Raw genomic sequence first — 19,686 nt, 5'->3', positions numbered from 1 at the left:
ATTGATATTTCTTGAAGTGCCACACGACCCGAGGAAGGCTACACTTTTTCCCGATTTTCGACACACCAATCTGAAAAGGTTAGCCATCACTGATCTAGGGGTCTCTTTGCCACAGTTTCTTAGGGATGAAGCTCTTTTCTACCTTAACGTTTTATAAAATTAACGGTACTTGGGGTTTTAAATTGCAAAGGAATACTTTCCATTTTTGCAAAAGAAGAAAAATGTGTTATAATTTGCTTGCTCTACCTTTAAACTTACATGATAATAATCTGTTCAGCCTTTTACTGCTGACAAGGTGGGTTATATTTTGATTTCATGCGGTTTATTTCAGCACTGGGAAAGACTTTTTTTTTTTAATGGCGAAGTCTCCTTTGCTGCTCCTTTCTCATACTTTCAGCTGGATAATTAATCAAAAGCTCAGACTAAAAATAGCTGTTAAAAATGAACAACTTATCTTGCCTTCAAGGAGGATTTATTGCACTATACACATCTGACTAAAGATTTCTCTATAACACAGACCATGAGTAGTATGTATCCTCTCTGTGTATCCTCTCCAACTAGGGCTGTTATCTTAAGCCATGTTTTCATACTATTCTGTACATTAAATGAATTTATTTTGCTTTTTTTTTTCATCTGCAAGAACTAACCTTATTTTGTTATGCTGTTTTATTCTTTCTAGCCAGTTCTTGAGACGTTGATTGAGTTGAGCAGCTATAAAAATAAACCAAACAAACAAACACAAATAAAAGCTATTCATAATGTATTGTTTTATTGTCTACACTCTGGCTCTATACTCAACTACGGTATAATCTTATCACTTATGTCAGTACAGGTACAGTGTAGTCCTTGACTTACAACCACAGCGGAAAGTCCCAAATTTCTGTGGCTCAGCAAGACAGTTGTTAAGTGAGCTGGGTCCCATTTATGACCTTTCTCGTCACAATTGCTAAAAACAGGTTACCCCAGTTGTGTGCGGTGAAATCATGAGGGTGTGAAGAGAACTTGGCTTTCCACATTCACTTTCCCTGTTGGAAGCCAGCTGGGGGTATCATAAAGGGCAATGATGACATGACCCTGGAACAGCCATGAGTTATGACGCTCGTCATAAATACGAGCCGGTTGCCGAGTGCCTGAATTTTAATCATGTGGCCATGAGGGAAGCTACAATGGTCATAAGTGGGAGAAACACTTTTCTCAGAGCCATTGAAACTTTGAATGGTCATTAAATGAATGGTTATATGTCAAGGACCACCTGCAAATAATGTTATCCCTTTTAAAAGTATCTAAGCTTCTTCTAATTTTCTTACTCAAGCTCAGGTTTGGAAAAAGGAAACTGAACTGAAAAATTAAGAAAATGAGTAGGATAGGAGTTCGTGGTTAGAAACAGTCAGGCTACTTTTAAGATGAGTGAACAAAAGTTGTTATAGAGAAAGCAACTGCTGGAAAAGAAAAGAAAAAAAAACCACTTAAAAATTGGGCATCGAGCATATCATCCCAAAGAGTAACAGCGGGTATTTAAAGAAGAGAATAATATATTTTTTAGCTGGTGGTGGTGCTGGGGCGGACAGCAAACTCATCATCAACAAAAGTCCCATCCATGTTACATTACATACCGTATTTCCCCATGTATAAGCCACCCCTTTTTTCCAAAATTTTCAAGCCCAAAAAGTAGGGGGGTGGCATATACAAAGCAGGTACACTTTTTATACGTGAAAAATGCATAAAATAATAAAGTAGGAATAAACTGGTTTTCCAGCAGTATGCTATACTTTTTTGTAAAAATTGTACGTGATGATACGATTACGAGTGCGAGTACGTGATAGAAATGCATACGCTAGGCATCGGCCTGAATGCTTCGCTCCTACTCTCGTTCCGATGCGTGGATTGCTAGCGTCGCCGCACCGCTTCGGCGTCATGACCGAAGTTGTAGATCTAGACGTCGAATTTTGTTTCTTTGTAAATTTTCTTTCTTCATAACTTGTTTCTCTAATAAAATATTTTTTTCAAAACTTCACAGTCCAAAAATTGGGGGGGTGGCTTATACAAAGGGGGTGCTTATACATGGGGAAATACGGTAATTATATCTTTCAAATTTCCATTTCTGGACTCAGAACGCAGAAGGCCAACGTTAAACAACACTGTTTAGTGAATCCCCGTGGTTGTTACGGTGGTAACATGGTTGTTAAGTGAATTTATCTCCTGTTCTTTTTAATGTGTCTCTGTAAATTCTGTTCATTCACAGCAAAGTGCTGTTAAAACTAATTGTCCCAGATAAGAGCAAGCCCTGTCAAGGTTGAGCGAGACTGCCGAGAACACAAGATTAAGTTCAAGGAAATATTCAAAACCAAAAGTCTCCAAAAACAAACCAAGATAGACCGAACTTCCATGAGGACTTGAAGTGCAAGACCTTCTTTGCTTCCTGCAAAGAATCCCACCTCTGAGGGCTGGCTTTTATCCCTTAAGGGAGGGGCCATCACCTTGCAGCCTTACTCTGAGTTGCCCATGTTGCTGCAGCTTCTCTTTCCTTCGAGCAGCCCTGCACGCCAGCGCACTGGGCACAGGCTCCTCGGGGGCCTCTTCATCACTGCTGCCAGCCTCCACAATCTCTGAAGGCAGCACCACTCTCTCCGATAGTCCTGGCCCCATCCCTGCATCACACGCAGGCCCCACACCCGAGTCCTCACTCTCTGAGACCTCAGCCATCCACACCTGCTGCCGGCGAACCACAACAGCTCCCCCATTGTGAGAAGGTCACAAGAGGGGAATGCGTGACCCCCACAGAACAATTGTCATAAATACAAGCTAGTTGTCAATTTCGATCATGTGGCCATGGGGATGTTGCAGTTGTTGTAAGTGAGAAAAATGGCCACAAGTCACTTTTTCTAGGGCCGTTGTAACTTTGAACAGACATTAAATGACTAGCTGTCAAGTTGAGACCAGGGATGGGCTTCAAAAATTTCGGCAAGTGGTTCTCTGCCTGGTTGCTGGGGGGGCAAGGAGGCCGTTTTTGCCCTCCCTGGGCTCCAGAGGGTTTCCTCGAATCTCCAGGAGGGTGAAAATGGCCTCCCTCAAGCTTCGGAGGCCCTCCAGAGGCCGGAAACAGGCTCATTTCTGGCCTTTGGGAACTTCTGGGAGGCCCATGTTTCGCCGTCCCCCAGACTCTGGAGGCTTTCCTCGAGCCTCTGGAAGGGTGAAAACGGCCTCCCCTGGGCTCCAGAGACCCTTTGGGGGCTTGAAACTGGCCTGTTTCCAGACTTCTGGAGCCTCCAGGAGACCCACTTTTCACCCTCCCTGAGCCTCTGTGTGGGCCCCATACTAACCTGGCATCCAAAACCTGGGTCGCGTGGGGACTCTTGGGAGGGGCGGGGAGGGGTGGGCAGAGCCAGCCAGGGTGGGATTTACCGGTTTGCCAAACTGCGCAGAATCTTAGCTAGAGAATTGCCCGAATCCGTGTGAACCCATAGCAGCCCACCCCTGGTTGAGATTATACTGTTGTCTTCCCTTGCTGTTTTCTCCCGTAAAGCAGACTTTGGGTCTCAGCCGGCCTTTTCCCTTTTTGTGTCTGCTAGTCCCCCAGGGCTGAGCAAAATCCATCCTTTGCTGAGCTGTTTGGAAGATGCTGATTTCCAGGGTTCTGCCTGTTTTCCCTTCTTTAACAACAGCTCAAGCGCTGCTTCTCTTTCTGCTCCGTTCCATCCACCAGGAATCATGAAAGCACCTAAAAGGAGAGGAAGGAAGGGACAAAGGGACTGGACAGTGGGGATGGTTGTGTCTTATTGACCATTTTTGTTGATTGACAATGAAAAATTGTATTTGGGGTTTCCTACACAGAGGATAGGGGATGCGGTGGCTAAAACGATGAGCTTGTTGATCAGAAAGGTCGGCAGTTCGAATCCCTAGCGCCGTGTAAGGGAGTAAGCTCCCCGTTACTTGTCCCAGCTTCTACCAGTCTAGCTGTTCGAAAGCATGTAAAAATGCACATTGAAAAATAGGAACCATCTTTGGTAGGAAGGTAACAGCGTTCCGTGTGCATTCAGCGTTTCGTCCTGCCGGCCACATGACCATGGAGACATCTTCGGACAGCACTGGCTCTTTGGCTTTGTAACGGAGATGAGCACCGCCCCCTAGAGCTGGAAACGACTAGCATGTGTGTGTGAGGGGAACGTTTACCTTACACAGAAGATATACCTTGTAATAAAAAAAGAAATTGGAATGTCAAGTATCCTATTCATGTGTACTACAGAAAGAGGAATAGGTTGTGATAGAAGTGTTTGTACTTGTGTGTGTGTGAACTTTTCTTCACAAACTGAGGAAGATTTTGAGGAAGGAGGGGGCTGCTTTCCATTCAGGGCCTTATTGATAGAAAAAATATTTTCTACTATTTGTTAAGAGAGGAGAGATGAGTTTTAGTCCACACCTGCATGGATTTTTGCATCACCTTCAGGTTGAATAAATATATTTCTGCTGTCTTAGGGTTGTGTGAAAAAGTACAACCTTCCACATTTCTCAAAAAATGTGATAGTTGAAGAATCCTGAGTTTCAGTTCATGGTTCCAAGCAATTTATGTCCTGCTATCCTATCCATTCAGCAGTTTGGCTATGAAAACATAACCTGGTTCCATCAAAATCCATCACGAAGCATCTTTGTTATTTTAGTAAAAGCACCTGACAGATAATAGCAAGTCCCTGTCCCAGGTGATAAATACTTGGAGTGAAAGATAGGGAACATGCCCCCAAAATATAGTCTAAAGGAAAGAATAAAATTGTCTGGGAGTTGTTTAAAATAGAAGTTTATCCTCTGCACTAAACCTAATTTATGATGATTGTTTACCATAAAATATTGAAAATCACTGAGAGTTCATAAGATACAAAGGCTAAACACTTTCTATTATAAAGATGTGTGTTTGTGTGTGTGTGTATGTATGTGTGTGTGTATTTAATCTATGAATAAGGCATCACTATAGCATACAAACCAGCTAAAGCTATCCAAAACATCCTAAGTAAATCTAAAGATCCAGCTGCCCCAGAAGAAGAAAGAAGAAAAAAAACAGGACTCCTCTACAAAATACAGTGCATGGACTGTAACAGCCACCATGTAGGACAAAACAGGAGGAAGACTGGCAGAAGACATGATGAAAACATCTTCATTTCACTACACGTGAACAGACTTAACCATAGTTTTAATTGGGAAACTCTGAGCATCCTAGATCAAACCAAGTCCAAAAATGCTAGGGATTCTTAGAAGCTGAGCAACTCAATACAAATCAGACATCAACGGGCACATAAGATAAACAACATCTACATATCATTAAAAAGAGCCAACAGGAAACAAAAAGGCCCAAATACTTCCTCACAAGTGAGCAACACTCAGGTGAGCGGAGAGTGGAGAGAGCTTCTCCTTTCTAGCACGGTGATCTTTACCTACTTTGGGTAGTATAATCTGTAAGAAAACAACCAAACTCCGAGAGCACGAAGGATCCCAGAGTTCAGCCCTGAGCTACGAATATTGAAATCTGTAAACAGAACTTCCAAAAACATTTTCTTTTGAAAAAGAGTAATCTCTGCTGTCTTTTTTCATGACTGAAAAGAAATCTAGATACTACTGTTGGATGTTGATACCTACCAGTATGTCTTTTCATACCCAGCTTGAAAGGCATGGATAGCCCATTCACCTGCATGGTATGAATAGGTGAACCTTGCTGTCATATGTTCCTCTTTATGTCAAGGCATTTGGGTTTTACTTGATGCAAGAGGCTCATTGGAGCTGACTATTGTCTCTCAACAATCAGTTGACTTGGAAAACTATGATGAAGGTGAAGGGCTTGTCATGCCCCTGTCGGAATCTGACTAGGACGGGGACAGCTGACAGGGACTGGGAGTGTGGCTCCATTGGCTGTGGAAGAAACTGGGGAAGGGCAAAACCTGCTGGGCAGAGCAGGAGAGAGGTAGAGCAAGGCAGAGGGAATTCAGAGGAAGACCCAAGCCCATCCCCTTTTTATCCTAGGGCACGCAGGGAGGAATGGAGAAGAGAGCAATGTGGATTGCTTGGCTTATGGGGAGGAAAGGGTCCTGATTCCCTTCATTAGCTGCAGCTGGGAACACAGTGTATAAAAAAAAGGAAGCTGCGCGCAGCAAACTGTTGGGAGCAAACGTGAACTTATCTTGTATCGTTGTGGCTTATCTGTCCCAGCTGTGTGAGTTTTGCTGTGCTTTTGAGTCTGAAATTCCTCCTCCTTCCCTGTCAAGCTAATTACTTCAATTTGGGTTGTTTGGATTTTAAGTTATAGTTTGTGTTGACCATGTTTTGGACTTAATCTTCTGCAGTCAAAGGCTATTCCTGGGAGAGTTTTTTCTCCAGCCGAAGGTAACCTGGACATTGGGGGCAAAGTTGGAGATAATAAAGGGACTCTTATTGCTTATTGGACTGTGTTGCCTTTGTGCCACGCCCCTTTGGGTCATCACAAGGGTAGCAGAATTAATCAGCTCCATGTTTCATATTGTATACAGGTATGTGGGTTTGTCAAGTCTGCAGACCAAAGAAAAAAGGAAGGAAATTGCTTCACGAGCGAGCTTCCCAGATAAGGCGACGCTACGCAAAACCAATTGGACGGCCAAAAAACAAACTAAAGCAACAAATGTTGTAAGTATGCTGCCTCGTTCTTCTTTCTGTTAAGGAGATCCCTTCCTTATAATCCCTTTAAAATGAGATGAATAATAATTTCCCCCTCCCACGATAAGCTGCTTGTTGGATGGACAAACCTCCTTCTCCCTCAGTACACCTCGTGGTATTTGTTTTTATTTATTTATTGTTTGCTTTTTTTAAAAAAACAATTTTATTGGTTTTTTTAAAAACAAACAAAACAAACAAAGCATAAAAACATCAGCTCTCTTCCATACATATATACAAGCAGTGTGTCGGTTGGTTCATCAGTTTTGTGCATTCATTTCGTAGTCTCAATTACAGTTATATTACATAATAACTCGTATTATCAATCCAAACTTATATATCCTCATATCATTATTAAAAAATCATTTGACTATGATTTTATTCATTCATACTTTATGAGATAACTATAATTTAGGTAGTTTATTCTACAGCAAATCATATAATCATACCAAATCTATCCTAAAAAACACTTTATAGATATGATGTCAAATAACAAAAGAAAAAGAAAAAACCAAGATATTCCTTATTATCTAACATTCTAAATATTCTATTATTGTATTTTATCATCCAACCATTGGTAGAAAAGGTCCCAAATTTTATAAAATTGTTTATCCTCTTGCTCTCTAATTTCAAATGTCGTATTTATTGTTTGCTTTTTATGGATAGAGATGTACAGACCTAGGAGATTAAAATCAAGTTATTTTAAGAAGTGCACTGGAATAGTATTTTTTTATTTGCGTGGCTTGTATGTAAATATTATATACATTTATTTGTGTTCTTTTTCCCCCTTTGCTTTTATATGTACAGAATTAGGAGATTAAAATCACGGCATTTTTAAAAATGCATTGGAATATCTTGATGCATGTCTTGTTTGGCAGAATGGTTTGCATAGTTACTCAAAGCTTACCTGGTCCATAGTTACCCATAGTTACCCATAGTTACCTGGTCCTTTACCCCAACTCAGTGGTGGTATTCGACCGGTTCTGCCCGGTTCTGGAGAGCCGGTAGTAGCGATGAGCAGCAGAGACTGAACCGATTCTCTCCGCTGCTCTAATGGCTCTGCTGTTGGGCCCACCTGCCCACCTGGGTCCCGTACTCACCTTTATCCACTGAATTTGAAGCACAGCTGCTTTGCGCGGCACAGAATAGCGCTTCGCGGCAGGTGCTGAAGCGAGCAGGATCGTGCAGGCTTGCAGGAGGCAAGTTAGAACACCTCTGTGCCTGCGCAAAGTGTGAGTTTGGCGCGCGCAGGCACGCTAAGTGTGTGCACGCGTGCAAAGCGCGCCCATCAAGCCACACCCACTGAACTGGTAGCAACAATATTTGAATCCCACCACTGCCCCAACCTCTAGAGCAAGGGCGAGTGAGTACAGCATGCCCCAAATGCAAAGAGCATCATAGGTTCTTACCTGTGAGATAATTGCTTTTCATCCAGAAGAAGTTTGTGTTCTCTATGGAGATTCTCTGTCATCCAGGTCACGGTTGTCTCAAAGGTGCTTTTTCAAGAGGCAACTGGACTTTCTGGTGTGTGTTTTTTTTCCCCTTTTTCTTTGAAGATGTTTCGCTTCTCATCTAAGAAACTTCCTTCGGCTCAGACTGGACGATGGGGGAATGGAAGGATTTATACATAGATTTATAGTCTCTGTGTTTGTGCTTTGAGGGCCCAGCTTCCAAGAATTCCCTAGCAATTTTGGACTTGCTTTGGTCTAGGACAGTGGTTGCCAACCAGTGAGTCAGGGACCACTGGTGGTCCGTGAGAAAATTTTGGTGGTTTGAAGAGAAATGTCACCCCCAAAGCAATTAATTCAGGCTGCGTGGGGACACAAGGCCACATGGCCTGCGGGAACCCAAGGCTTGTGTCGCTTGCATTGCAAACAACACAAGGTAGTGACCAGAGGGGGGAAAGGGTGGAGGGGGTGGGGAACTTGCCCCAGGCACCCTACGTGAGTGCTTGGCCACCAAGCTGCTTCTTTCCGCTTCTTTCTTTTGCTTTTGGCCGCACACAAGGAAAGCAGCAAAAGTCTTTCTTTCTCTCCCACAAATTCCGCCACAAATGAATCTTTGGGATCCTGCAAGGCATCCTGCTCCAAGAGGCTGCGTCAGCGCAACAAGTCTCACGAAGGCTCATTTCTGGCGGAGTTTGGGGGAGAGAAAGAAAGATTTCTGCTGCTTCTGCTGCTTTCTTTGCATGAAGCCAAAAGTCTCTCTCTCTCTCTCTCTTTCTCTCCCCCTGAGAATGGAGCTGGAGACGGTATCCTGCGAACTCAAATAAGGAATGATTGGTAGGAAATTTTCCTGCAATCTTTTTGGGGGATTTTCCCAGGGTCTCTGCTGCTTTCTGCAGAGACCCTGGGAAAACATCAGCAAGCCACCGTCAGTCAAAATTCATATTAGTGGTCCGCGGGATTTAAAATTATGAGTTTGGTGGTCCCTGAGGTCCAAAAGGTTGGTGACCCCGGTGTAGGTGCTCGCAGTTTCCCAGTTGAAACTATAGTTAAGCCTGTCTCTGTGTTGTGAAGGAGCTTTCATTATGTCTTCTGCCTGTTTTGTCCTACATGGTGGCTGGTATAATCCATGCAGGGTATTTTGTAGATGACTCTTGTTTGTTTGTTTGTTTGTTTGTTTGTTTGTTTGTTTTCCTTCTGGGGATGCTGAGTCTTTCGGTTTACTTAGGATGCTTTAGATGGCTTTAGTTGGTTTGCGATAGTGATGCCATGTTCATCAGGGGTGGGATTCAAATTTCTTAACAACTGGTTCTCTGGGTGTGGCCTAATTTGTGGGTGTGGCTCGGTGGTCATGTGACCGGCTGGGCGTGGCTTGTATGTAAATATTATAAATATTTATGTAAATATTGAATTTTTTATTAAAAAAAGAGCAACTTTTGCCCAAAACCAGGCAAACATTTCAAACTCTTCTTTTTTCCTGCTTTTTCAACTTCAGCTGTGCCATGCAAAGCAACTGAGGCTGAAAAAAACAGGAAATAAAGGACACCCAAGAACCCCGGGTGGGCGAATAGGCCAAACAGAGCAGCAGACACCAAACTGGTTCGGTGTCTGCTTCTCTTCAGAGCTACCGGTTCTATAGAACCGGGCCGAACCGGTAACATCCCACTTCTGGATTAAATATATATATGTTTTTAAAATAGAGATTGTTTAGCCAACGCATCTTATGAACGCTCAACGATTTTCAATAGCGTCAGTCACCAGCAAATTAGTTCTCATTATAGTGTTAAAAGAGACAAGATTTAGCAGATCAGGCAGAAATACCTTGAGAATGTAAGCCTTCTCTATGTTTAAAAAAAAAAAAAGAGCTATAATGCAAATTTTATTCAAATACTGTATGTACAGTACATTTTTCTCATCTTTAAAAAAAAAACCTACTGTCATCCTGTTTAAGTGTTCCAGGTTTCAATACACTTCCCTATGCAAAGTTTATGTCTGTAGACAATTTGCTTGTAAATGACAAGCCCAGTCTGATTGTCAGTGTATTTAACTGCTCTCTGCTTCAGCCTCTATTTTTCAGCCATAGAAAGGGCATAGACATGGAGAATCCATTCATGTTGTCCGGTTGTCAAAATCCATGTACTGTTTTCCCCTAACATTTAGCCTCAGTAGGTATAGGACTGTGATGGCAAACCCTATGCCACGCATGCCAGAAGTGGCACACAGAGCCATCTCTCCAGGCCTGTGAGCCATCGCCCTTTGGGATCGCCAGAAACCAGAAGATCTGCCACCCAGTGTGCATGCGTGCACCGGGAGGATGACCTTCTGATTTCTGGCATATGCATGTGCGCTGGCCACCTGGTCTTCTGGTTTCTGGCACGCATGCGTGTGCGAGGAGCAGGTGGCTGATGGGAATGCGCGCACCAGAAACCGGAAGAGCAGCCACCCGGCGCATGCATGTATACCGGGTAGCTGCTCTTCTGGTTTACAGCACACACACGCATGCTCCCATTTCAGCATTTGGTGCCAAAAAGGTTCACCAACGCTGGTATAGGACATTGTAGAAACATACGTTTTATAGAAGTACAATCCTTATTATATCTCCCACAAAATGCTATTTTTGAACTGTAGCTATTTATTGTGACAATGACATGTCATGCTATGTTTTATCTTTGTCGTATTTTTTTGTACTTCGTTCTTTAAAACATTCTTCATGTGATTTTCTCCCCTTTTTTGTGATAATATATCAGCCTCCACCATTATTTTTGTGATTTGCTTTTCTTTCTCTTTTTTATTAATAAGAAAACAAATCATAAAAAACTATGATGTATAAAATATGTAGATAAATTAAATTGACCCACATTATTGAGGGAATAATACAGAAACGCTACTGCTTAATTTACCTTTGTGGCTTGAACAATAATGTGAAAATACATGGCTTAGCATCTACTAGTTATTAGTGAGTTTGTGTAGTAGTGAAGGCACCAGACTAGAAACCAGGAGATGGTAAGTTCTAGTCTTGCCTTGGGTATGAAAGCTGGCTGGGTGACTTTGGGCCAATCACCAGGAGGTGGTGAGCATTAGCTCCACCTTAAACATGAAAGCCTGGAGTGACTTTGGGCCAGTCCCTCTCTCTCGCCCAACCAACCTAACAGAGTTGATATTGTTGTTGGGAAAAGAAGAGTGAGGAGTATTAGGTATGTTCACCCCCTTGAGTTATTTAGAAAAATAATAAAGCCAGAATTTTAAAAAAAATCTAAAAAAGAGATAAATCTCTGTCGCTATCTCAGCTGTAGCTTCATAGCTAATACCAGGATTTGAAATGTTCAAACAGCTATGTGGAAAGATTAGAAGAGCAATCACATTGCCGATTGCCAGTAGCTAATAAACTTAGCAGTACATGAGAACGAACACTCAATGATGGACCTAATGAGACGATGCCACCTTCCTTAAACCAAATGGGTACCTTAGATTGACCTTTCCATTCATGTTAAAACTGTTAACGTTACCTATAGTTCTTCTATTAAGTGTGTGTGTGGGGGGGGGGAGATGCCTCCTATACGCTGTTTCCCTGAAAATGCGAACTACCCTGAAAGTAAGTCCTAGCTTGATTTTTACACCTGTGCCCAAAATAAGCCCTAATTAACCCACTCCAGAGTGCATGGGTAAAAATTAAGCTAGGTTGGAGATGAGAGGGTGGAGCTGTCCTACTACTTACCTTTGGACAGGTGTAGCCAGGCCTCGCACATCCCATCACTGCCTTGCTGGCCCATTCTGCAGCCAGCAAGACTGGTAAGGCTTTCCTGAAGGCCTCTATAGCTGATAATAAAGCTCTGGATCGATCCTATTGGCTGCAGAGGCCTTCGGGAAAGCCTTGCCAGTCTCAGAACAAGAAGTTCCCGAAGGCCTCTGATAGCAAAAAGGAGGCTAGGGGCAACGCACACAAGTGAGGTTAGTCAGTTGAGGGCATCCCTCGAAAATAAGACCTGGTGCCTTTTTTGGTGGCAAAAAAAATATAAGAGAGGATCTTATTTTCAGGGAAACACAATAGAATATTTAATATTCAGTGAGATGTATGAAGGGATTAAATTGATTTGAGGTAATTACACTATATTTCTGTTGATTTTCACTTGGGTAATTCTTCCTGTCTGTGGATATTCGCTTTCTCGTTCATTCTCGTAAAATGAACAAGAACGTGAAATATCCTCCTTTTAATCACTAACACTACCACTGAGATGGGTTTGACATTTACTTTTAAAAAGTGGTTTCTTTAACCTTTTAGTGCTTCCTTAAGCAAACTTCCTCACTACAATTTCAGTACTTCTCACTCCTTCCTTCCCCAGTGTCTGTTTTCCTTTGTTGTTAATTTTATTTACGCCTCTGTAACTTTTTCCTATGCTTGCGCACTTTTTTTTTTTTTTTGCTGTTAAAGAAAAATAAATTACTGTGTTTGCATTTTGGTCTTAATGGTATGTAGAACAACATTCTTCTTTAGAAACTAATTTACTTTAAGTGGCATTTTATGGCTGATATAAAAGTGGTATTTTTGTAAGTAATCATCTATATATGTATTATACAAGAGCATCCTACATTTGTGATATTGCCTTCCTCTGCATTGTCTGAATTTTGTTTTTATAGTTGTTGCCTTAGAATAAATCAGCTTGAAGCTTATCTGTTGTGACCCTCTGGATGTGTATTGCAATTGTAACTATGCTCCCGAGGCAGGCATTTTAATTTGCCAGATGCAGCCTCACATACAGTCAGTGTATGTTATTAGTAGGGTTAAACTGTCCTAATTGTATATTATGCTGGGTAAAGTGTATTAACTTTATATTGTATGAGGTCCGTAAATTGCTACCATGGTTATCAAATCAGCCTGGTAGCCTCAGGGATGCTGTTCCATTCCGGCAAAGTTCTTTTAATTCAGAATCTGGCAATAGACACGGTGACCTTCTTCAAGGAACAATATGGTTTACTGGAACTGCTCATTGACTTCTTGTCACGTAGGTTCGACACCTGTGCGGAATTTGTTAGAGAACATACTGTCACTCCGTTAAGAAGAACTGACTTCTGGCTATCTAAGGTGTCATGGGACTGGTTGAAAATCAATGGGCTCAGCTTTTTTCTTAAACGGCTATAGTAGACAAGGCAGGTTTTTTTTCCCCCAGGGAAAATAAAACTCTACAAAACGTTAAGTGTTTGGACCTTTTAAACAATTTTTAAAATTGTTTCTTATTTGTTTCCTTGCTATGAAATGGCTCGAGTGCAACTCTGGGACTGTTTCTAAAACATTTGGGGGTGGCGGCCGTGGGGTTTAGTTGGTGTTAAAATGTAGTCTGAATTTAATATCATTTAGCTATGATTAATATTAATACAATTCATATTGATATGATTAATGTTAATAATATGGGATGCAGTGGCTCAGTGGCTAAAGACGCTGAGCTTGTCGATCAGAAAGGTTGGTGGTTCGAATCCCTAGCGCCGTGTAATGGAGTGAGCTCCTGTTACTTGTCCCAGCTTCTGCCAACCCAGCAGTTCAAAAGCACATAAAAATGCAAGTAGAAAAATAGGGACCACCTTTGGTGAGAAGGTAACAGCGTTCCATGCGCCTTCGGCGTTTAGTCATGCCGGCCACATGACCATGGAGACGTCTTTGGACAGCGCTGGTTCTTTGGCATTTTAATAGAGATGAGCACCGCCCCCTAGAGCCGGAAACGTCTAGCACGTATGTGCGAGGGGAACCTTTACCGTTACCTAATTACGATTAATGGCAATTCTGGGAAAGCACTTACCTGATTTTAAGAAACAGTAGAAAATATAGGAAAGGAATGGATCTTGTGTTTTTGCAAGTGACTCTCCATTTACACTTGGTAAAAGTGCATTATACCTCTTTGTGGATCTGTAACACCCTTAACATACAGAAAGCTTCACAATCTTTGCATTTTCTATTTCATGCAAAAGCTCTGAGGTGTCTCACAATATTTCCTTCCAACACTGAGGTTTATTGCATAATATTATCATCATCAGAATAAATAAAAATCAAGCAGTTTTAAAAATAAAATTGGGCTTTATCTACAATACTAGGCAGGTTCTGGTACTGAAATAGAACAGGGACTATCTTAAAATAAGGTTTTACCAGGACATTTATTGAAACAGAGTATATAAATGAAGCAAAACTGGCTGGGGAATTCTGGGAGTTGAAGTCCACCCATCTCAAAGTTGCCAAGGTTAAGAAACACTGAAGTGCATGATTTAAGTCTACATGCAGGTGGCACCTGTAGAACGATAAAAACATTATTGAACCAGTAGTCCTTGCCTTACAACAACAATTGAGCCCAAACTTTCTGTTGTTAAGCAAGGCAGTTCTTAAGTGAGTTTTGACCCATTTTATCACCTTTCTTCTACAGTTTGTAAGCGAATCACTGCAGTTGTTAAGTTAGTAACACCATCCTAAGGGAATCCAGCTTTCCTCCAGTGGAGGATTGCAGTCAGTTTAACAACCAATTCTATGAGTGTGTGGTTCGCGCACGTATGCACGGTTTATGTGCGGGTGCAGCATTCAATAACCAGCCATTTTAAGCTTAAAAACTTACCTTCCATGTCATCGCTGGTGAGTAAAACAGCTGAGGTGTGGCAATCCGCTATGCCGTGCAAATCAGCTGAGCTAAAAAAACAAGGTGATGGAACAGGAAAGAGCAGGGGCGGGTGGGTGGGGCCAACTCCTCACTGGAGCTACCAGTTTTCTAGAACCAGCACGAACTGGCAGCACCTCCCATCACTGCTTTCCTTGTTGACTTTTCTTGTCAGAAGATCGCAAAAGGGGAGTCGCATGACCCCGGGAGACGGCAACCGTCATAAACACACACCAACTGCCAAGCATCCAAATTTTGATCATGTGACCATGAAGAGGCTGCAACGGTCATTAAGTATGAGAAACAGTCACATGTGCCGCTTTTGACAGTGCTGTTGTAACCTTGAATGGTCACAGGTTGAAGACTACCTGTGCTCTGGCAGTGGAAGCTGGTCCCCTTAAGTGGGTCTGCTTTGAACACCCAAAAGGAGTGAGCTTATAGCCTAGGCCTGTTTTTTGTTGTTGTGAGAAAAGCAGGTTGATGTTGTAGCCTGTCGTCTGACCGGCAGAGCTAGCAGCAGAGCCAGATGAGGAGGAGAAGGGGGATCCTGGACCAGCTTTGGAGCCTTTGGAAGGCTCTGATGAGGAAGCAGAGGTAGAGCCGGGGCCTTCTGTCCACCCTCAGAGAGCTGTCTTCAGGACCTGAAGGGGGAGGAACAGATGGGGCCCATCCAAGATGTGCACATGGATAGAGAGGAGAGGAGAGCAAAGGAAAACAATAAGCCAGCTCTCAGGAAAAAGAAGTTGTAGACACTAGCCAGCCTCTTCCTGGCTGGGAAATAAATAGTAAGGTTTTGAGAGTGGCTTGTTGTCGCAGACAACCATTCGTTTTCCAGTGTACATCAGTCAAGTCGGATTCCTTTGCCAGAACCAGGTTTTATCGGGACTAATTGCTCTATATTTGAGGTGCCAACCGAGTCTCCCTGCTAGGAAATAACAGGGAGTGGATTTGCCTCAGCTGATGTGAACAGGAATAGTTTCTGCATGGCTTACTCAATGAAGGTATCAAGATTCCAGAAATTGCCCTAATTAAATTATGATTCTTCAGCCAAACTTCAAAAAACTTCAAAGGATTTATTAGAGGCAACATACTGGCACTGCCCTGTATGAAGCCAACTCCGGCATACATAATTTACAGTCACCTGTGACCCTGTTTCCCCCCTCCTCCCTTGATGTGTCATAAATGAGATTCTCCAATTGAGCACGTTCACAAGCTGGGTGTCATCATTTATGTTCTCCAATTAAATATATTTGCCGGCAAAAGCTCTGGTATTTTAGTTACAATCTTTTAAAGATAAGAGTTGGAATGTACTTTCGATTTCAAACTGCTGCGCTGCCCTTCCAGATTTCCTTTCACACCCCTCCCCCCCTTTTTAATGGCAACTACTAAAACAACATAGAAATGTTTTACGAGTTGACAAGGACTTTTTTTCTTGAGTTCTCATGTGAACAGAGCCCTGTTTTAGCAGGGGAGAAGGCTCTTATTAATTATTTTTGGTTTTGTCTATCCAACGTGAAAAAAGACTATTTGTCTTTATTAAGAAAAATGGGTTTTGTTTTACTTGTGAGTCAGCGGTTTCTCACTGCCGTGAAGGCTGGCTCAGAACAGTTGATTCTCTGGATACCCAGGTATGGCCTGTTGCTTCTCTGCTCTGACCGTTCTCCTTTTCCTTCATTTTTCTTTGCTAGGTCTGTTCCCAGTGCAGAAGGATCCAAGAATGCATTCCCAGGAAGGGGGTCACCTGGTAGGGGTCAAAAGACTAAAGTCTGTACCACACCTTCATCTGGTCATGCTGCATCTGTGAAGGATTCAAGCAGCAGATTGGCTGTTACAGACCTCACCTGGCCTGGTGCCACCGCCACCAAAATCACCACCATCACCTCCACCTACATACCTGCCGCTACACTTAACGTTAACAAGAAAACCCAGGGGCTCATTGATGGCCTCACTAAGTTTTTCACACCGTCACCCGATGGTCGCAGATCACGAGGTGAAATAATTGACTTTTCAAAGCATTATCGTCCAAGGAAAATGGCCTCTCAGAAACCCTCCTGTACTTCTCATGTATTGGCTACAGGTACCACACAAAAGCTAAAACCTTCTTCACTTCCGCCCCCGGCCCCCGCCTCTGGTCAGAGCCCCAGGTCACAAAAGCCCGGCACTTCCATCTCTTCTGGTTCTCCCCAGAGTTCCTCCGGTCGGCCAAGCGTGCTCTCCTTTAGCGGCCTACCTAATCACAGCCAGCTTTTCGATGGACTTTCTCACATTTACGCTGCTCAGGGACAGTCGCGCCCAAAGGGGCAGCCCTGTTATGCCCCTCCCAAGCGTTGGCATCGCAAAGCAGTGCGCTCTCCCGCGCCCGCGCCTAATCCTGCTTTCTGCGGAAAGGAAGAGATTAGCGGTGGGCCGGTTTCTCCTCCCACCGCCACTGGTTGGGCTGTGTCTGGAGGACATGCTTTCAAAGCAGTTGCTGGCTTGGAGCGGACAACTGTCCTTAAAAAGCCCGTGGTTCTAGGCAGATTAAAGTATAAAGTGAGCCCTCAGATGGGGATCCCCTCACCAGGGAAGGGGAGCTTGGCAGACGGAAGAATTAAGCCTGATCAGGACGATGGTAAGCAACAGGTCCAAGTGCCCAATTAAAACCTGCATCCCTTCCAGATCCAAGTTCTTATTTTGTCACCAAGGTTGTTCTTACTTCACTCTGACATCGAAGCAGCGAGCATCGATCTTGTCACTAACGCCGACTAACCTTGCCAATAGCGCTTTCCCAACTAACGTTACCTCATCTCGTTTTGTCAGTCCTGTGTCTGCTGTGGCTTTCCCATTCGCATTGCTTCCTGCTCTGGCTGCCGCTTTTTCTGGTTGCGTAGCGGTATAGCCGCTTCATTGCGTTCGATGCCCTTTCTGTGCTTACGGTCCTGCCTTGGCAATAATCGTTAGGATTCCCGCCCTCCTTTTCGGCATTTCATCTTCCTTCTCCTCCATTGTGTTTTTTTTTTTCCCCCATGAAAAATGCTACCCTGCTATACAACGCTGAATCTGTACGATTGTGAAATTTATTCCTTCTGGTTTTTTTATTTATAAACATATCTTTATGGGGGGGGGGAACCCCCATCTATTCCTCTATTTCTAATCTACTTTTGATGTTCTTTTAAGATTAGGTTAATGCAACAATGTGATGCATATTTTTTATTATATAGAATTAGAGTAGAAGTGTGAAAAGTGTAACGAGAAGCATTTTAACAGACGTTGAAAAAGACCTTGGCAGCATCTTTAAAATATTTGCCCAGATTATTCAAATTGTCAAGGTACTCAAAATTGACAAGATGTATTATCTCGGTGGAAAATTCAAGGGTTTGAAAGCAGTAACTGTCTAGGAAGAGATAAAGGAGTTCTGTTTTGTTAGTTTAAGGCAAATTTTTTGCCCTCGTGTTGGTGAAGAAATTCTCTGCTGATTTTAAACAACAGGTACAGAAATCAAAATAAGCATCAAACAAGAAAATTCAGATCTGTTTGTGGTGGGAAGCAAGAACTTTGTTACAGAAGAAGATCTGAACATGTTTAAGCAGGCCCGGGAGCTAGCAATGGAGGTAAGCCGGAGGGCATGACCTTCTAGTAAACAGAGTAGTAATTGTATTTAATTTAATTTAATTGTTTGACTCTCCTTGAAATTTAACATTGGGTGTGTATTTCATCTGTTAAAACAACCAGGTAATTCTACATAATTTTTCAAATGTCTTAGAAGAGGGTAATGTTGGCCTTCAGCATTCTGATTTTAGAAATGTAAAGTTGAAAGATATATAATTATGTAATATAACATTGACGGGAATTTTGTTGACGATGAGTTTGGGGTGATATGCTCGATGCCCAATTTTTAAGTGGTTTTTTTTTTTTTTTCCTTTTCTTTTCCAGCAGTTGCTTTCTCCAGAACAACTTTTGTTCACACATCTTAAAATTAGCCTGACTGTTTCTAACCACGAACTCCTATCCTACTCATTTTCTTAATTTTTCAGTTCAGTTTCCTTTTTCCAGACCTGAGCTTGAGTAAGAAAATTAGAAGAAGCTTAGATACTTTTAAAAGGGATAACATTATTTGCAGGTGATCCTCGACTTATAACCACTAATTCAGTGACCGTTCAAAGTTACAATGGCTCTGAAAAAAGTGTTTCTCTCACTTATGACCATTGTAGCTTCCCTCATGGCCACATGATTAAAATTCAGGCATTCGGCAACCGGCTCGTATTTATGACGAGCGTCATAACTCATGGCTGTTCCAGGGTCATGTCATCATTGCCCTTTATGATACCCCCAGCTGGCTTCCAACAGGGAAAGTCAACGGGGAAAGCCAAATTCTCTTCACACCCTCATGATTTCACCGCACACAACTGGGGGTAACCTGTTTTTAGCAATTGTGACGAGAAAGGTCATAAATGGGACCCAGCTCACTTAACAACTGTCTTGCTTAGCCACATAAATTTGGGACTCTCCGTTGTGGTCGTAGGAAGAGGACCACCTGTATAAGTAGCCATGCTACATAGCTGTACTTAAGCTATTTGGCTGGACTAAACATTTGCTCTCAATCCAAGGAGATTGCATGTTTCTGTTGGAGAGACCACTGCCATTTTTGAGCTCACTACCTGCAGCCAGGTATCTCCTAATCTCTAGTAGCAAACAATCATGGGGGGGGGGGAGTGAAATATAGTAGGAGAAAAGGAATAGCCATTGTACACTGGTACATATTTTTTTGTCATTAATAGAAGATAGGTTGTAAAAACGATGGAGAAGTAAATGGACGTTACCCTTCTGTGATAGAATTTGGAAAATATGAGATCCAGACTTGGTACTCCTCACCTTATCCACATGAATACGCAAGGTAAGAGAGCCATCCCTGTACATTGGTGTGCCATATATGCATTTTCAGAGAATGGAAAGGAAATGTAATCCAT

The 19,686-nt window shown here is 42.6% G+C and overlaps 1 protein-coding gene across 5 annotated transcripts in view; it reads left to right on the top strand.

Annotated features, from left to right (window-relative positions):
• Positions 1–19,686, top strand: part of KAT6B (lysine acetyltransferase 6B) — a 97,002-nt gene that overhangs the window by 32,479 nt on the left and 44,837 nt on the right. For 3 of the 5 annotated variants that reach the window (XM_087933836.1, XM_026710966.2, XM_087933837.1), the window contains exons 7-10: positions 6,507–6,639; positions 16,429–17,351; positions 18,209–18,330; positions 19,498–19,613. In XM_087933836.1, the coding sequence (XP_087789962.1) occupies positions 6,507–6,639; positions 16,429–17,351; positions 18,209–18,330; positions 19,498–19,613 (1,294 nt within the window). The remainder of the gene's footprint in view (positions 1–6,506; positions 6,640–16,428; positions 17,352–18,208; positions 18,331–19,497; positions 19,614–19,686) is intronic. The other 2 variants (XM_087933838.1, XM_087933839.1) reach the window with 2 other exon arrangements.

This window comes from Pseudonaja textilis, chromosome 4, assembly GCF_049901715.1.
Source record: "Pseudonaja textilis isolate UNSWEBS1 chromosome 4, rPseTex1.2, whole genome shotgun sequence".
Lineage (NCBI taxonomy): Eukaryota > Metazoa > Chordata > Lepidosauria > Squamata > Elapidae > Pseudonaja > Pseudonaja textilis.
The sequence above is the reverse complement of the archived record's forward strand: the minus strand, read 5'-3'. Positions and strand labels throughout refer to the sequence as shown.